General features: G+C 46.7%; 3 protein-coding genes across 3 annotated transcripts in view; all 3 read right to left on the minus strand.

The window, feature by feature from the left end:
* Positions 1–342: 342 nt before the first annotated feature.
* On the minus strand, positions 343–3,783 carry C922_03914 (hypothetical protein; the record flags this gene model as incomplete). Its single annotated transcript, XM_008819501.1, has 1 exon — positions 343–3,783. One exon carries the CDS (start codon positions 3,781–3,783, stop codon positions 343–345), a length of 3,441 nt encoding a protein of 1,146 aa, XP_008817723.1.
* A 1,430-nt stretch (positions 3,784–5,213) lies between these two features.
* C922_03915 (hypothetical protein) lies at positions 5,214–9,342 on the minus strand (the record flags this gene model as incomplete). Its single annotated transcript, XM_008819502.1, has 2 exons — positions 5,214–5,317; positions 5,472–9,342. The coding sequence occupies 2 exons, from the start codon at positions 9,340–9,342 to the stop codon at positions 5,214–5,216; spliced, it is 3,975 nt and encodes a 1,324-aa protein (XP_008817724.1).
* Positions 9,343–12,423: 3,081 nt separating this feature from the next.
* Positions 12,424–19,473, minus strand: part of C922_03916 (hypothetical protein) — a gene marked incomplete at both ends in the record, with an annotated part of 11,974 nt that continues 4,924 nt past the window's right edge. Inside the window, one exon of the mRNA XM_008819503.1 lies at positions 12,424–19,390. Coding sequence (XP_008817725.1) covers positions 12,424–19,390 — 6,967 coding nt within the window. The remainder of the gene's footprint in view (positions 19,391–19,473) is intronic.

Here is a 19,473-nt window from a genome sequence, read left to right on the forward strand (position 1 = left end):
CATCATTTCAAGATGCATCAAAAAAAAAGAAAAAAAAGAAATAAGACTTCGTCATATTGTAACGACCATTCCTGCGTGCGTGATTTCGCGGGATGCTTTAAGAAGAGAAAAAAAGGCAAATGGGCAGGTAGGCCGCTGTATAGCACCGCAGCGGTGTAGGAGCATTGTGTGGTGGAAGCTGACACACACGGGAAGCACTAACAGCGAGGAGGCACATAAGAGCTGGCGGAACAGGGGGGAGGAGAAAACCTCATGGTGGTGAATCTCGCCCGCGCAGCAGCACACTCGGTAGGTTTCGCCGCGCGTGGGAAAGGAGACATGGATGTTCCTCCAAAACGAATTCTATAATTCTCCTCCATCAGGGGGCAGATTCCAAGTGTCATCGATGTTGTCACCTCCATCAGGGGGCAAATTAAAATGGTCGTCGTGGTTGTCATGATCGTCGTGATCATCCTGGTCGTCCTGGTCGTCCTGGTTGTCGTGATCGTCCTGGTCGTCGTGATCGTCCTGGTTGTCGTGATCGTCCTGGTTGTCGTCTCCGTCGCCATCGCTACCCGATTTGGGGGCATCCGGTAGATCATCCGTAGAGCCCCCTCCGGTGCCCTTCCTATGCGCCTCTATTCCATCCAGGTACTTCTCATAGTCGTAATCTTCATCATCGAAGTGTTCCTCTTCGTCCAGATCGTCTAGCGGTCCGAAGCCTGCCATGGATCCCAGATGAGGGTCTTCCTCCCCCAAGTCATCCTCTTCTCCGAGATCATCCATTGTAGCAAAATTGCCTAAGTCTTCCCTTCCAGGGTGGGGGTGCCCACCTGACTCATCCCCCCCACCTGGTGCATCATTCCTCTGAACATAATTGTTACTGTACGTCTCCTTGCTTCCCTTTTTATTGTTAAGCTTCCCCTTGCTAGCTGACCTCTTCTGGAAGTAGAGCATCTCTTCCACGTCGCTTGTAAAGAAGGTACTCATATCAAAGAGGTGATTAAATTTTCTACTAGATCCCATTTTGTTATAAATCCATTCCGTCGTTTTGATTATAGACTCATCGGATTTGCACTCTTTGGCATTATTAACGTAGAAGAAGAAATGAAAGATGTTGTCTATTGTATTTTTGTAATTCCTATCGAGGTAATCTACAGGCATGTCTGTCTCCTCCTGGTTCGTTTTGTTTCTCTTTTGGGTAGGACTAACTAGGTGATGAAAGAACGCCTCCTTCGTTTTTTCAGCGGTCCTCCCTTCATTGAGACGGTGAAAAGAAACGGGCGTAATCGTGCTGAGGTAATCTGCGGGGTATTGTTCGGGGCCGTTGGGGAAGAAGCCTTCGAAGTTGATGGGCAAGATGCCCAACCCCTTGGCCCACTGGCCAAGAGCGGCGTCGTTCAGCAGGCGGAAGTCGCACCGCCCAAGGGTAGCCGCCTCGTTGGAAGCGTCCACAGTGCAGGCCCCCTTGCAGAAGTAGATCTTCTTCACGGCCTCCCCGTTGAGGACCATCCCGGCAGCCCCCGCCAAGTAGTGGAAGAAGCTGCTTCCATCCTCTGCGAAGGAGTTGCGCGAGTACCTCTTGCCGATGTAAAGGGGGACATTCGTGAGAGGCGCCAAGCCAGACACACCCTTGCCTCCCCCCGCGCCTTCGCAGTAAGTCGGAATGTAATCGTATCTTTTCAACGAGTCAATCGTTTTGACGAAGTTTGTCTTCAAATACCTGTAGAGGTGTAAGTACCTCTTGCCGAAGTTTTTCAAAAAATCAGCTTCCCTTTCCTCCATATGGTCAAATGATTTGACGTATTTCTTAAACATGTGTCTCCTCGAGTGAGTGCATTCGTTACGAGTTAGGTTAATCACATCGATTAAGGTCTTCGCATTGACGAAGGTATCATCATGAGAAATGAAGAAGAAATTTATTGGAGAGTTTTTCCTGACGTATTCCTCATAAAGGTAGTAAATAATATTTTTTTCTTTCTTTCCCAATTCGCGATCGTTCTTAGAGTCCCCCTGTTTGTCTTCCTCGTCCAGGTGGAGGGTGTCATCATACTGTTTGCTCTCCTTATCGGAAAAGTAAACTATTTCGATGTCTATGTTCTCGTTTTCGAAGGCGCTCTTGAGAAAGTCGTGATTGAAAAGATCTCCATTTGAGGAGGGTTTATCCTGCCCTTTGGATTTTGCTCCCCCTGATTGGTTGCCTTTTCGGGAGGCACTCCCTCCAGCGGAGCCTTTCAATTTGGCCTGTCCCTCCCCCCCATTCCCCCGGTACGAATTAAACACCCGCTCGGTGTTCTCCTTATTATCATAGGTGCTCTTCACGTGGGCTATTCGATGTTCCGTCTCCGCACTGGTCACCACCGCCAGGAGAATATTTTTATGAGTCCAGTGACGTTCACTTTCATCAAGGAGGGCATCATACTTCTGATTGATCTGACTCAATTTAGTCTTATATTCATCGATGGACTTATAGTGTACGAATTCAGTTTCTTTGATATATTTCTCTAACTTGATTTCATTTTCAATGCTGAGGAGGTGGTAGCTGTCGTAATCTACGAAGGTCTCCTGCTTCGAACGGATGGAGTAACTTGCGCACGTAGATATAGGGTAAGCAAGATTGAAGTAGGCGATGATTAGTTGTGCCAGTTCGACATCGGTTGGTTCTTCCTCATCTGTTGGGGGAGGGGTCATCATCATCGTTGTGTTTGTCCCTCCCAGATTATCCTCCTTATCAGCATGATTATCCTTCTTGTAATCCCTAAATAAATGCTGCACGAGGTAATACCTATACACGTCGTATTTCGTTTCCCCCTCGTTCTCAACAAGGAAGACGTTGTCCTTATCACTGAGGCAGGCATTTTCAAATGGGGTTAGCTTCACCTGCAGGTGCTCCCCAATATAGTTGGACAACTCTCGCACGTTGTCTTTTATCAGCTTTAAACTCTCCGCGGCGGAATGCACCACCAGATGGTCGTAAAGCCGCCTTAACAGAGTGATGTCCATTATGATGCCACTATTTAGGGAGGGGAAGGGGAACCCATTATTAGCGGCGGTTTCACTTGCACCGGACGGCGGTTGCTCACTAAATGCGTAGCCAACGAAGAGCCCCTTGTACGTGTCACCTGGCTTCACAAACTTGTCACTCCCTTCGTTGTCGTCACTCAGAAGGAGGTCTACTTCGTCTTGCAGCATCCGTTCTATGAGGTCTTTCGCGGGGATGCCCCTCCCACTGCCGCTATTACTGCCGCTATTACTGCCGCTTTTACTGCCGCTCTCACTGCTCATGCCGACCGGTTTCTCTCTCTTCCCGCGCACCTCCTCATTGTACTCCTTGAGAATCCCCCCCACATCTATGTCCCCCTTTTGGTGACTCTTCCTGTTGTAAATGTACTTGTTGAACTTCCTCAGGAGAAGCTCCAGGTTTAGCGGCTGCACTCTTGTGAAAGGGGTGCAGAGGAATACGTAGCGAATGGAATTTCCCCCCCCGTTGCTCTCCACCTCGCTGCTCCCCACCTGCTTATATATATCCATCAGCAGGTGGAAAATATTGGTATGCTTCAAATTCTTCCGGTTCAATAGATTCTCATCCAGTGTGTATAGGTTCTCTCCGATCTCCAAATCGAAAAACAGGGTGTGGAGTAACCCTTCACTGATCCCCAGATCGACAATGGGTTCATTGAGTACTAAAAATGTCGTGTTGCTTCTTATCTCTTTAAATAGTTTGTCCTTGACTTGGCTGCAATGGGCCACTATAATGCTTAGTGCCACCAGGGCAGAAAGTAGTATCCTCCTCATCATCTTCATGGTGTGTGTGCTGGTTCGTTTCTCCTCAAGTTGCCACGCGGAGGTGTGTGCCCACGCACATCTTCGCTCAAGAGGGGAGAAGCGCAAGTCGGATAGCGATGGAACAAACGCGGAAGGAACCAACTGGCCTATCCGAAAAACAAAATTACTTAGTAGTGCAAAATGAGGGTCCTCGAAAGGCCACCCAAATGTGTTGCCTTACACTTGGAAGGAAGAACCAAAAAAAAAAAAAAGAAAAAAAAAACCTCAAAAGTGTACTCGAGCCAAATTTCTCGTTAAGTCTGAGACGAGTGAACGTCCAAGGGGGATCAGTGGAGAAGACCAAAGAGGGGTGCAAAAGACGTAAGAGAGAGAAAAAAAAAAGAGAATACCAAGTTGTGCCCATCCTTCTAATCCTTCTCATCGTCCCAATTTTGTTTACCCCCCTGAGTACTTGCGGTGTTCCATTTTCCCAAACACGCGAAAAGATGCCGAGGCTGATCTGGCTATTGCAAGACCCTAACCGTGGGTAAAAATAAGAAAAAAAAACAAACTACCCGCGCACCTCCCAAAGTGGAGTAACCATCCAGATTTCATCCCCCGCGGAGGGGAAAGGGCTACCACTTCCATGTAAACTATCAAGCATGCTCACTTAAACGCATGTTCACTTAAATGGGCACTCGGCTAAATGCCCATCACTCCGCCAGAGGTCCACCACCCGGCCAAAAGCCCACCATGCGGATCATTCCCCTTATCGCCACTTCCCCTCTCATACGCATAACTTGCTATGAAAATTCAAACTGGAAAGATGAGCCACTGCATCAAGTTATGAAGCGGTTTGGAGTTCAAATGATAAAAATAAGGCGGACAGATTATTAAGCACAATGAAAAAAGGAAAAGTGAAAAAAAAAAAAAATGGCATGCGATCAAAATTAACAAACTGTTTTTCGATTTGCATTCGTTCGGGCGCAAACATGGGTGTGGAGGAGCACATTGTGCACTGTTGTTAGAGTTGTGTGAAATGGGTGGAGGTCACGGAACGGCAGGGAGAAAGAGAAAGAGAGAGGGAGAAAGAAAGAAAGAGAATGAGATAGAGCAGGAAAGATAGAGTGAGCAAGAGAGGAGATGAAGCTCACTTGGTGTTCAAATCGCTATAACCTGTAGCATCTTACGCAAACATTCATTCACTCCTCTTTTACCATTGCCTTTGCCTTGTTCTCCTGTTTTCCCGCTTTCTTCTTTTTTTTCGGAACCAATACCACACATGGGATGTCTGGCCCTCTGAATGGCATCTTATTTGGCACTCCACATGGAGAGCTAAATTTGGAAGCTATGGGGGGGGGTCTATTTCTTCCTCTCGGGGTGGGTTTCCGGCGAAAAAAAAAAAAGGGAATCCCGCCACGCGCATTTACAAATGGAGGAAGAACGTCAAAGTGCCGCGGGAACCGTAATTACTTCAGGACATTCAAAATGAAAACGTTCTCTGCTCCTCCGCAGACGGTGAGCAGATTGTAACGCATGTAGTTTAGGTCGTCCACAACTCCCTTCTTCCTTCCTGCGAAAATGGGTCGAATGGATAGTCCTTATGGGGTGCCGAAGCAATGAGGCGGCTACAAAGCGGCTACAAGACCGTCAGGCGAACATGGGGACACCCGTTTAACCATGCCGCCCCTCGGGCGACTCGCTTCGAAGGCGCTCCCCCTACTCACCTCGCAAAGTCTGGATCGGCTTGTACTTCCTCGCGGACTCGTCATAGTACGAGGTGTTATTCACCTGGGCGCACTGCTTATCGCAGGAGAAGGTGTGTACCAGTCTCTCCTCCTGATCTAAACTGATGTTGTTCTCGATGAGACTCTCCAACTTGGATAATTTCTGAAAAATTTTATTCGATTCACTCACATCGAAGGATCTCAACAGATCGAGGAAGGTTAGCAACTTCGATATGATGATTCCTTCAACTTTGTTTTTGCTTTTTATGAACCGATGCAAGCAATGGAAGTAGAAGAAGTGGTCCCGATAAAACATCTCAATATTTAAGTTTTGGATGGACTGCGGGAAGGACTTGAGGGTGTTAATATTCTCCTGCAGGAAGTTCTTGCTCAACAGCGGGGCGTTTGCTCCTGCCGTTGATGCGGTCGCTCCATCTGCTGCGGATGCGGCTAACGCGGCTTCTCCACCTGCTGCTTGGTTGGTGTGCCCCAATAGGGCCTCCGCGGCCACCTTCGCAGTGATCGCCGCCCTCCTCGGAATGTACATAAACCTCTTCCTAACCAAGGTGTTGCGCTCGTCCAGCGTAGGGTCGACTTTCCCCTTTGTCCTATCACGAGCGCGGTCTCCACTGCTGGGAAGGACCTCGCTTACACCCGAGGCGTACTCCCTGGGGAACATATGCGGCAGTAAGTTCTCATTAATGTATCTGCATTCCTGCTCCAGATCGACATACGCAAAAGTGTCGCATCGCTCCTTCAGACGCTTCAAGTACCCATTACATCGGTCTTGGAACTTCTCCATAAAAGCCTTATTCTCGAGGCAGCTACACAAATCGAGGTAGGAAACCTTGTCTGCCTCCTCACAGCTGACAAATTTGGTATACTTCCCAATGAGGTAACCTTGGAATGTATTGAGATCCATATTATGAATATTCTCCTTGATAGCCTTCCAGAAATCCTTCGATTTTATCAAGTCGTCTACATGATTATACTTCTTAACAACCTGGAGTACATTGTCCAGATGCAGAGAATTTTCATTGGGTCTCTCTTTGGGATCATTACCTTTGCTAGCGTTCTTACAATTTGAAGTGGGTTCTACATCTGGAAAAACTATGATGACTACATTTTGACCCACAAAAAAACCCTTCTTATTAACTTCCCAAGCGTCTTTCTCCGGCACATAAAGCAAATGCTTACTAGCATCCGTCACGAGGAGAGTTCTACCCATTTTCTTCTTGTCCTTCTTCACGTAGCTCTTAAACATTCCATTGGAGAAAATCTTCCCTTCTCCTCCATACTCCTTATTCGCAAGGTCGATAAAATTGTGTACCTTCTCCAAATATTTGCTATATTTCTCGTCCTTCACGAGGGACGCGTATTGATATATGACTACCGTGCATGGGTCTTGGCAGGTCAGCTCATCGAAGTCACTGTAACTGCTGAGTGTGTATATATTTTTGTCCTTGAATGCCTTCTTCAGAACTTTGTTTTCGTTCCTAAACACTATAGGGAAATTGCTGGTGCAGAGGGGCTTGGCTAGCTGCATGTTCACCACGTTGTTAAAAAAGAGGAACGTGTTAGACAAGGGGATCGCCACCTTTTTGATGTCGCAATTGTTGAAGTTTCTCGCATCCAAATCGAAGTAATCCAGGAGAGCCAAAAAATGCATAATGAACGAGCTATGCGAGACGAGTACGATGTTGTAGACGCGTTTTTTCTGCTTCTCCTCATCGGGCACCTCTACTCTGGCTGCTACCTCCTCCCCGTCTTCTGCTTCTTCCTCGTGGCTGCTCTTCTTACACACGGACTCCTCCTCTGTCTTCTCAGCTTCCTTCCCCTCCTCTGTCTTCTCAGCTTCCTCCCCCTCCTCTGCATTCTCATCCTTCCAAACCTTCTCCCCCTCCTCTGCCTTCTCATCCTTCCCAGCCTCCTCCCCCTCCTCTGCCTTCTCATCCTTCTCAGCTTCCTCTTCCTCCTCGCTGTCCCCCTCGAGAGAAGCAAAATAATTCACCGCCAGCGCATGTACCATCTTCAAAAACTGCAGGCACCTACAGTACACCTGATCGGACGACTCCCTAAACTTCTCCCCAAACAGAATGTCATTTTCGCCAAAGCAGATCACCTCATAGTCCTCAAAATTATTCTCACAGAACTGCTTTATGTCGGACGTCTTGGACCTCTGGTCACTGAAGTAGTTTCCTCCCATTTCTCTCACAGACTCGTAGACGAGGATGTTCTTTTTAAAGTTAAAATAGTACTTCATCGTTTCCAGGCACCTCCTCAGGGGGGAGCTAATAATGACGAAGTCGCTGTTCCGATCCAGGATGCCCTTCTTCCCACTACTAGCGGCAGCGTCGGGGGCATCGCTATTACTAGGAGGGTTGCCAGCACCATTGGTAGCAGAGCCGCTTTTGTCATTGCCGCCTTTGTCAGTGCCGATTTTGTCAACGAGGGAAGCGGCGGGCAAATCTACCTTCTGCAGAGAGTCATTATACAGATCTATAATCTTCTGGTACAGGCTGTTGTTCCCATCCTTCTTCAAATCCTCGCACATCTGTTTGCCTTTCTCACTGACCCTACAGTCTAGATGCTTTATGTCCTTATAAATGAGGTCTCTGGGCTTGCCCGTGCCCTCGACAACTTCTCTGTTATGCTCAGCTTCCATGTGTCTCACTAGATATATATTGATCACACAGTTCGATTTTAGCAGCTTCTTCATGTGCTTCCTATTTTTTTTTAAGTAATACGATGACTTATAATACACATGGCTAATCAGCTCGTTGTATTTTACCTGGACGTCTTTGCCCTTCTGGGGTACGTGGGGGTGGTGGTTATGCTGAGAATGCTGATAATGCTGGTGCTTGGCTGCACCATATTCGTAATTAGGCTGCTGATCCCTCTCCGGGGCGCTGTAACTATGGTGACCATAATTGGTGCCGCTCTGTATGTGCGAGTCGTGCGCGCTGGCGTGGTTATTATTTCCCTCTTGGTAGTTCCCCTGTTGGTGGTTCCCCTGATGGTGGCTTCCCAGGTGATGACTCCGGTGGTTGTTGTAGCCATTGTAGTTGTTGTAGCCATTGTGGTTGTTGTAGCCATTGTAATTGTTGTAGCTATTGTAGTCGTTGTATCCGCTGCCGTAATAACCCTTGCCGTGGTAACCCCTGTCGTAGTAACCGCTTCCGTAGTAAGCGCTTCCAGTGTAACCGCCGCCGTTGTAACTTCCGCCGTAGTAACCGCTGTAGCCGTCCGCACCATACCCATTATAATTTTCGTAGCAATCGTACTGGCTGCTAAAATTGGCGTCCCCCTCGTAGTTGTCGTAGCCTCCGTAGCCGTATCCGTTGTAGGCGGCACCACCGTACCCACCACCGGCACTGGGGTTGCCGCCCGCCCCCTTCCAGGTCGGAAACTTCACATATGCCTGATTGTAGTAACTCGGCTTCGCATACGACAGGTTGTTCACATAGGACGCGTTGTTCGCATAAGACGCGTTGTTCGCATAAGACGCGTTGTTCGCATAAGACACATTATTTGCATAAGACACATTATTTGCATAAGACACATTATTTGCATAAGACACATTATTTGCATTCCCCATGTGGTAGTAGTTGTGGTCTACGTAATGGTAAGGGGCCAGATTCTTCTGAGGAGTCTTACCTCTGGCGTCTTGTTCCTCCTCATTCACGTAATCCTTTTTTTTATCATTTGAAGGGTTGAAATGGGGCCCCGAATATTTGTTCACCCCTCCGTTATAATTGTACATGTCGTTATTCCTCCCATTTTTTACATTTAACTTCCTCCAGTTAATCGCCTGGACGTTGGGGTTCCAATTTCCGGGGGGGCTTCTTTCATATGAATAGGCGCCTTTCATTTTGTACTTAGAAGCATAGAAGGTTAAACTTGTATGCAAATATCAGCTGGTCCTTTTTCTTCTCTTTTTTTTGTGGGAGGATGGGGATGGCGACAGATAATTGATCATTTCGAACCGTTGGCTTGGCCACTTCCTCCTGTATGTATGTGCCCTTTGTGTTATTTTCTCAATGTATGTACCGCTGCCCGGGTAGGAGCTTCTTCGCACTATACACACTTCACGCACTACTCACTGTTCCGTCTCTGTGTTGCTCAAGGCATTCCTCCGTGGGACTCACAAAAATGCCATAAAACTGGGCTAGGTTTACTCCAAATTTTTTTTTCCTTTTTTTATCACTTTTTACTGAGCTCGAATTGAACTGTTTGTTGGCTCTTTCTTCTCCTCTTCGAGGTGCTGCCGTTCCTGGGCCTTGTTCTATACATAGTATGTATATACATGCGGGCGTAAACGTGTTAGCCGTACGCCCATACGCGCGGTGGTAAGGGGCAGAAAGAAAGGGACAGGAAGGAAGAAAGCAGGCAGATGGGGAGAACCCAAAAAGAAAAGGAACGTGCGCGAAAAGGGAATATAAGCAGAAGGGGAATATAAGCAGAAAGGGAATATAAGCAAAAAGGGAATGTAAGGAGAAAGGGAATGTAAGCAAAACGGAAATGCTAGCAAAAAGGAAACGAATCCGAAAGAGATACAGAATAGTAACGAAAACGAACAAGATAGGATGCCATAATGAAACAGAGAGAAAGTGTGCAAGGGCAAGCAAAAGGTAAGCGAAAAAATGGAAATGAGAAGGAAGCAAATGAAGAAAAGCGCTTTAAAAAAGAAAAGAAAAAAAAATCGTGTCAATACCTAGAAGAAAAAGAAGATAGGGGGAAAAAATAATTCTGATCAAAAGGGAGATTAAAAAAAAAAAAAAGTAGAAAAAGCAGATAGCCATATATAGGTAAACCGTGCCGGAGAAACTTTTTTTTTTGTTTTTTTTTATATAGAAAAAAAAAATCTTTCTTCTAACCACTGCAACGTATGTGCTTAACCCTGTTGTATACTTTCCTGGCGTAAACAGGCGGCACTGGCCTCACCCGTACAATGTGTTCGGCACGCGCCTCTAACCTGACATCCGTTGCTATATTCAAAAACGTATGCCCTTCTCCTCGGCGGCAATCGGGATTGTATCTACACGTGCTCTCTAGGTGGCTATGACAGTTTACCTTTATTACTACCATTACTACCCCTGTTGTCATTACTACATTACTAGCATCACTACTGCTGTTGTTATTGCTACTTCTGCCGTGCAACAGTAAGAAAAAAAAAAGAAACTCCGGGGCTAGCGTTGCAAGCACGTTTTTCCTCTTGCCCTCTCGGTGAACGCTACATTAATACAGTCATGACGTAGGCATACGCACGGGGTAGGTACATGCTACGATGAGTGAGTGGCGAGGGGCTGTCCAATAAGACTTTCGCCTTATGGGCTCACAAATAGGTGGGGCCCATTTCCGTATACATTGCTTGTGCGTACAATTGTGTTGTAAGTAGGTACGTTCATATGTAGGTAGGTGCATACGTCCCTACGTGCATATATGTGCCATCTCACAGCCCATTTGCCTAGTAGCCTATTTGTGGATGCCGACCCGGTGCAAAAGGACGGCGCATAATGCTGAAGCAACGGTGCGCCGGGTAGTTGATACCCCCATATGCAAGAGAAAAACACACCCCGCAAGTGGCCAACGGAAACAAAAAGGGGTACAAGGCGCCAAATGTGGGGTCGCATCTCGTGGAAATAAAGCGGAAGAGACTACACTACCAAAATGAAAAGTATGCATATGTGTATTAACATGTGTATAGGTACAAGTCTAGAGGTGCTGAGATTTCTATACCTCCCTCGTCTCCTCCTCCTCTCTTGCTCCCCCTTCTTCTTGTATGTGAATCACACTGCCTACATAAAGGAAGGTCAAAACTTTATTAAACGCACGAAATATGTTTGAACATAAAGCCGTGTTGGTAATTATGACCAATGCGTAATAACAGAGCAGTGAGAAGGAAACGCATGGAGGGAGCACTACCTAATGTATTTTAGAAGGCGTGATATGTGGTTGAAGGACACCTTCTATGCACGGACGAAGGCAAATGTATATGATGTATTATGTGTTGTACACAAGTGCGTAAATAGGTGAGACCCCCTCTCAGTTCACCCGAAGTAGTACTCCCTTCACTTGTCAGTTTTGAACTTAGTAGAGTGCATTTCCCTCATGATAACCACATTTTGGCGTTCTACACCGATTTGCGCGTTACGTACACGCCATCTGTACGTCATCTGTGTGTCGCCTACACGCCATCTCTATGCCATCTTTATGCCATTCCCATCTGGGTAAAAGAATAAAAGAACTATATTCAAAATTCCTCCCTGGAAGTTCTTTTTTTAGGGAAATACAAAACATGCACCGTAACACACTGTCGAATAAGACTCAAAGTTAAGACAATTGCAAAAAAAAAGGAAAAGATCAAATAAAATAAAAATAAAAGTTTACCTGTGCATACCGAAGCGCACATATGCACTGTGACGGCGCAGGAAAAGACATTCCCAATTTCATTCTCCGACATTTTAAAGTTCCACATATGGGGTGTTCGCACAAGTATGTTACACGTATGTATATGCGTGGCAAAAGAAATGCAGACAGGGGCAAAAATGTTCATTTCGCAAAAAAAGGTGGTCTCTATTCCTCATCGGGTGGTGACCACTCAGAACGAAGAACAAATTGCATTCCAAAGTGAATGACCATCACCCCCCAATGGAGTTAAAAAAACGAGCTGCTCCTTTTCCACCGGTAACATTCACGTGGGAGGAAATGGAAGCACGAAAACGGTGCTTATATGGGGGCATAACAACATTTGAGTTCTCGTCCGTTCCTTCATATCATCCTTTTTTCACATCAAGCAGCCCCTTCGTTTGTTCCTTAAATGAGTTTGCACACGGATTGGCTACTTTTTCCTTTCTGAAATGGATGTGCACGTAAAATGGCTATTTTATTTTTTATTTTTTTTTTTTTTTTTTTTTCGCTCGAACGGATCATAAACTTATTTGTTAGCTAGCTATAAGATATAGGCTCGTTCTATCTCATCAGTCGAGTAAATTTTATTGGTGGCTTCCTCTTCTACATGAATGGCGTTCACACAGTTCTGAAGAGGTGGCGGGAAGAGACTTCCGTTCTTCTGGTTGTGTGAATATGGGGCGCTCGTCGCGATCTTACTAATTTGGCAGTTGTTTTTTCCCTTATTTTTTGCGTCTTGGTCGCTCGACTTGGGGGGGGCGGCGCCGTCGTTATTGCCACAGCCACTTCTGCCGCTGCTACTCAGGTATGACTTGCTCCTCCTCCATTTAACGGCTTCCCTATTTTGGTAGCTGCCCGGAGGGACGTGGTCATTGCAGTGTGTGATCACGTGTAAACACGAGAAGCAGTTATCGTAAAAATAAGTCATTACAAACAGATCTTCGTAAATTTCGACATTCATATGGTACCCCTCCAAATAAGCGCACAGGGGGTGAAACCACTTATTGCACTTCTTCTCCTTCGAATGGTTTGTGTGCGAGTTCGCACTACTCTCAGTGTGCTCCCCTTGCGCGTCTTCTTCGCAGTAGGCACAAGTTATGACAGCTCCATTTTTATTACAAATACAACAGACATTTTCCAAGGATCTCAAATTGGTAATATCCCACAGGTTCAGATTGTAGATATTCAGACAAAATACCTTCGAGATAAAAAATAAAACACAGAAAATGTGAACAAACTGGTTTGTCGTGGTTTTCTTCAAGGCGCCTCCATCCTTCTTGCAAATGTAGCAGCAGCTTTCAAATCCTTTAAATGTGTCAAGGGAACTCTTGCTTGGGTTATCACATGGGTCATTCGCATTGGAGTCATGGGCGTGCCCACTACTTCCAGCCGCCAACCCAGCCGCGACCCTCGATGCCTCCCCCCCTTCTCCTCCTCCTCCACCGCTGCTGCTTCCCCTTTTCTTTTTCGAATGGCTACTCCCTCTACGGGAATCTTCACCCTCATATTGCCTTCTGTTTAAGTACTTGCTAATTGTACACTTCTCGCACAGAAATTCATCACTCTTTCCTTTCTGATATATTGCATAGCAGTATTTGTGGATGTAAATAGAGCATCCGACACATTTGTACAAAGTGTTTATATTGTTCATTTGTTTGCTGAAACATACACTACATGTGAAATTGTTTGCCTTTTCCTTCTCTTCATTTTTACTATTTTTTCCGTTCCTTCCATTTTTTCTTTGATTGAAGCTGGGGGCGCTCCTCTTCGGGTCTGTGGCAGCAGGTGGGGCAGCCGATGTGGATAGACCTACGCCTAAGGGAGGAGTTGCTTCATTGCGCTGGTTTCCCATTTTGGTGCCCTCCTCGGGATGGTTCTCCTTGCCCATAGGGTTATTACTCCACTGGGTTGTCACTGTCTCCCCAACGGTGCCCGCTTTTCCTTTTTCATCAATACGATCCTGCTGCTCATGATGCTCCTCTCTCCCCCCCACGTAACGATCCTGCGACCGGTTCTGTCCCTCCGGCAACGCTGCCGCCGTTGGCGTCAGGAAAAACGGCTCACCCTTGTCATTTTCGGCATCCACTGTCTTGTTCATTACCCCGTCTGTACTCAAAAAGTCGGCCTCCTCCTTTACGAAGTTTTCCCTCAAATTATGAACCAAATTGTTCCACGTGTTAACACAATTGTATTTGTAGAAGACCAGATTTACATACAGGGGCATATCAGCAACGTTGTAAAAGTGGTTTTCATCGATAATTTTGCTCATCAGTAGCAGTTTGTTTTTTACTATTTCTTCATTTAGATTATTATAGAGGTCTTTCATTTTATCATAGTTGTGATTGATTAGCTCGTGAAAGCTTTCACCATCGTGATCGGGAGTAACAGCACAAGTACGATGGCGATTACGATAGTTTTGGCTTCCTTTTTGGCTTCCTTTTTGGTTTCCTTTTTGGCTTCCTTTTTGGCCTCCTTTTTGGCCTTCTTTTGGGCCTTCTTTTGGGCCTTCCTTTTGACCTTCCTTGTGACCTTCCTTGTGACCTTCCTTTTGACCTTCCTTGTGACCTTCCTTGTGACCTTCCTTTTGACCTTCCTTGGGACCTTCCTTGTGACCTCCCCTTTTATGTTCGTTCTTGTCATGATTGGACAGCTCGGGGTGGATTCTTCTTTCTTCCTTTACTATCTGCTTCTTCGAGCTTAAGCTTCTGCTATTGCTTGAGAGTTTCGCGCATTTGGCGACCTCTTCACATGTTTGCTCCTTCACAACGGAGGGAAAGATGTCATGTCCGCTGAGGTCGGAATTGCCATTACCAATCGTGACGACAGTGTCACTTGCGTTCTTCTCGTCCTTTTCTTTATTTTTCTCTACATCACGTGTTTGTGAATGACCTTCTTCGAGTATTGAGGGCCCACTTCCGGACTCGCTCTTACACCTGCTTGAATTTGCCCCGTCGGCAATATTGTGGTTAGAATCTCCCACATTCGTGTGGTTACCATTTTTGGTGCAGTTTCTGGGCAACGCAGCGAAGGAACCTGCCTTGTCTTCTGCCCTAATTTTGACCCGGCTAACATTTCTTACCCGGCTAACGCTGCTGACTCGACTGACGCTTCTGACCCGGCTAACGCTGCTAACCTGGCTAACGCTGCTGACTCGATTAACGCTTCTGACCCGGCTGACGCTGCTAACCCCGCTAACGCTGCTGACCCGGCTGACCCCGCTTCTTCTCAAGCTCACCTTCGTCTCGACAGCCTGGACGCTGCGCCACTTCACCTGTCTGACGAAGTCACTCCTGTTCAGATGGAACGACAAAATGTTTGCAATGTCCACGAAGTTATTATCCCTCTCTATCCGATTTGGTATCCCGTTCCAGTTTTTGTAAAAAAATTCCATCTGCCTTTTTTTTAGAACGAAGCTTCGAAAGTTGGTTAGGGTAGCCTTATCGAAGAGGACGCTGTTCAGGTACTTTTCTTTCTCTTCTTTATTTTTGAAAAGGGGTGCCACCTGTGACTCATTCATTGCGTCAGTGAGGGCACCTCCCCCACTCATCAAGCTGCGGATAGAACCGCCGATCGAAGAATTGGTCCCGCTGCTTACCACGCTGCTTACCACGCTGCTCGCCCCGCCGCTCCTCGCGTCATTACCCAGCAGAAACAACTTATACACGTCGTACGCGCTGAAGCTGTTCGTCGGATGTAAGAACACTTCTGCGGGATGGTACTTCCCCCTGAACCCGCTTCTCGTGTTCCCCCCAAAGGAGTTATACCTTCTAATTATTTCCTTCACCACTTCGGCCATGGTGTTATCCTCGCATCGGTTGAGAAGGAAATCGCTTATGATGCAGTTTATGGAGTTGTCTCTGCTCTGATCTGCCACCAAATCGAAGTGGTTATATTCACCAAATTCACAGTTCGTAATTGTTTTTCCTGAGGGTAGTTTTCCCCTACCTGTGTAGCAGGTCTTAGGATAATAATCCAGACAGTTCTTCTTCTCCTTCTTATTTCTATTCCTGTGGCCATCTTTTTGGTCTCTCCTGTCTTTCCTCTTTGTTATCTGTTTATTCAAAATTTTTTCCTTGACCCCTTTGCTCAGCAGGCTTCCACTCTTGGCGAAGTCGTAGGCCATCTTGGTCGTTCGGCTGAGGTCTCCTGAAAGGCTGCCTTGGAAGCTACTTGGGAAGGGGCCTACATGGTGCCAATTGGTAACACCTCCACTGCAGGCAGACGCGACGTCGAAACTTCCCATCGGTGTGACCACTCCTGCCAACTTGACCTTTTCGTCCCTAACGTATGGACTACCCCTACTGACGTCCCCACTCGTAAATAGGCCACTCTGGCTAGCTACCATGCTCCTAAAATTGAACGAGGTGTCGTTGCTGCCTTTCCCAGCGTACAATTTAGCGACGACTTGTTTTAGCTTGTGCGCCAAGTGATGGCCATTCCTGTTGGCACGACCGCCAATGACGCTTGCTCCCACGATGCCGCCCCGCAGGTCCCCTTCCGCAGGTTGCCCCTCGGCGTACAAATTATTGCAGACGTCGTAAATCTTCACTCCCCTTCTTGAGTAAAAAAACTTGTGCCTCTTTATAAAGAGGTAATCGTAGTAAGTCAGTTCGATAACATTGGCCAGTTTCAAATTGAGATTCTTGGTGATGTTAAATGCGCTAAAGTTGTGCAGTATATTTTTTAAGACATTTTTGTTCAGCAACATTTCACTCATCTTGAAGCAGTTTTGTTCGTCGGGAGTGGTGCCGCTGGCAATGACGCTGCCAATGCCTCTGCCAATGCCGCTGCGGTTACTCCTTCCGCTCATAGACCCCATGGACCACGTCGATGCCATCGAACTGGTCAATCCAGTCGACCCCATCGAAACAGTCGAGTCACTCGATCCGATGCAGCTGATTCCACCCTGGGGGGGTACCCAGTTGAAAAGACCCACTGAGGAGTGTCCCACCGAGGAGTATCCCACCCCATTACAAAAGAGAGCCTTCAAAATTGAAAAGGCCTCATCCTTCGAGCTACTCTGATGAACCTTCTCGTATAGCTCCCTAAAAAAATAATCGATATTGTTGCACTCGTTCTTTTTTCGAAGGAGTTTATTCTTTGCATACTTCTTCCTGTTGTCACTATCCGACTCGTAGATTAGGAGGTAAATATGATTTCCGTTATCGAAAAGACAAAACACTAAGTTGAAGCTTTTATTTACATACGATTGAGACTCCTTCCATGACTCGTCTCCCTTCATTACTCCCACTCCTTTATCACCTACGTTTTCTTTTCTCTTCCCTTCCTCCTGGTTGAAAGAGTCCACTTGTCCTAACACTTGATATGGCATACTCACCCTACCATTACTTCCCTCTGCGGTTGACTTTTTTTTTCTTTTTCTCTTTCTTTTGGATTCCTTTTCATGTGGATCTTCCATCTGCTTCTCCTGAACATCACAGTGGTTGTCTCCGAGGAGACTTGAGCAATACACACTGACGGTGCTGGCACACGTGCTTCCTTTGACTAGATCTGGATCCTCATTTTCTTTGATGTCTTCCTTTTCATTCGAAAATTGGTGATTGCTCTTCTTTAGTTGATTTTTTCCCATTTGTTCAGTGGGAACCACCTCCGCCATCGCGTCGAACGAAGTGCCCAAGCAGGGATGCTCCTCTCCCTCCTGATGCAACGCCGTCGCCGCGGCTGCTACGGATGCTACCTCTACTGTTGTCACGGAGGTCGCTTCCGCCACTTCTGCCGCCTCCCCCGATGCTGTCGTTGATACTTCTTCCGCGGCCGTAGCTGCTGACGCCACTTCTGTTGATGCTGTTGTTGATGCCCCTTCCGCCGCGCCGCTCACTGAAACCCTCCTCCTAGTTCCGCACTTGTCCTCCCTATCAGTGACACTCCTCCTCGAGGTGCTCACAGTCTTGTGAAACATGGAGTGGCTGGCGTAGCCTTTAAGTAACTCCACGAGACCAACGATATTTCGAGAATGAGAAAAATCAAAGTAATGATGGAAGACACCTTTTATCTGAGCTATGTACTTCAAATTATCCACGTCGCTTACAAACTTAGTCCCGTAGAGGAGGACAGGGAGTCGATAAAAAAGATAGGAGAACTTATTCACGTCTACTTTTTTCTTCAAATCCATGCTGCTTGAAGTGTTCTTTTTATTTGCCTTCTGTATGTCTACATGTGTACTTTTTAAAATAGTGATGTCACTTAATTTTTTTTTCTTCTTCTTCTTCTTCTTCTTCATGTTTTGTATCTTTTGTTTTTTTTTGAAACGCCCGCTCAATTTCTGACATATGTTCAGTCCGTTTTCTTGTCGCAGGTAGTATACTCCTTCGCACACGTTGTTCTTTAGGATCACACTGGCTTCTACGTCATCGATCACTCGATTGATGTAGTTTAAGAAGAGAAGATGCACGAGGTCGTTCGCTTGGCGGGGGGCCGCCTTACATGTGGCGTCTCCTTTGGGGGACGCTTCCTCTTCACGCTGTTCTACGTCCTCTTGGAGGTCCTTAACCTCAGCTGTTCTTTCCTGTTGTTTATCCACCTCCCCGGAGGCTACGTCCACCTGGCTGCTCTTCCCCTCGTGTACATCTCTCAACGTGTCACATTCGTTGGCCTTCTCCTGAACGGGGGAATTCTCGTAGTCGGTTGTTACTTCGAACTGGTGCGCTGGTTGATTTTCCTTCTTTTTATCTTCGGGATGGTCTGAGCTTCCTCCTTCCGCGTGAGTCTCGTCACGCCACCTACCACAATCATTACTGTTAACGTGGTGCGTGTCACGCTCCACTGCGGTCAGCTTTCCCGCGCCCTCCTCAATGTTTAGTTTAACCTTTTTTTTTTTATTTCTATGTGATACATGCGCTGCATTTTTGTTGTCCTCGCCATGCTGCTTCGAATGACCCATCTCCTTCTGTTCGTTTTCCCCATCAGAGTTTGGCGTCCAGGAAAGGCATCCCATTTTTCTCTTATGGGTATGGCCACTGGGTTTGTGCATCTCTCCGTTTGGTGGGTTCACTGCCGTTACTGCGGTAGCGAGGTCGGACTTCTCTCCCGCCGCCGCTTCGACCACAGCATTATCTATGCTGATTGCTTCTCCCCCAGTGTCCTGTTTTTCTGATTGGGTGCTACTTCGCTCCTTAATTTGGTTCTCTTTTTTCTCCTGGAGCAGATTTTCACTTTCGTTTCCGCAGTGGCTGACTTGGTCGCTCCTCCTCTCAATTTGGTTGTTGTCCCATTCGTTAGTGCCCTCCCCTTCTTCGGGGGCTTCCCCCTGTTTGGTGGTTTCTCCCCCCTCGGACAGATGGGCAAACTTCTCTGAGAAGAACACAGAGGAGAGGAACGAATTATAGTAATGGTAGAAGATACCATCGAGATTGTTGTGCCTCTTATTATTAACTGCATTTAACTTGAGATTCAATACAGTCTTGATGTCGTTTTCATTGTTGTGAGCGTTGCACAAAGCCAGCTTCATGCTCTTCATTTCCAGGTAACTATTTCCGATGTTAGACACACTGGTGGTAAAGAGACCGAGCGTGGTCATCCATTTGGAGTTTCTCCCCTCATACTCTGTGTCTTCCGTCACATCACAGTGTTC

The sequence above is a fragment of the Plasmodium inui genome, assembly GCF_000524495.1.
Source record: "Plasmodium inui San Antonio 1 unplaced genomic scaffold supercont1.18, whole genome shotgun sequence".
NCBI lineage: Eukaryota > Apicomplexa > Aconoidasida > Haemosporida > Plasmodiidae > Plasmodium > Plasmodium inui.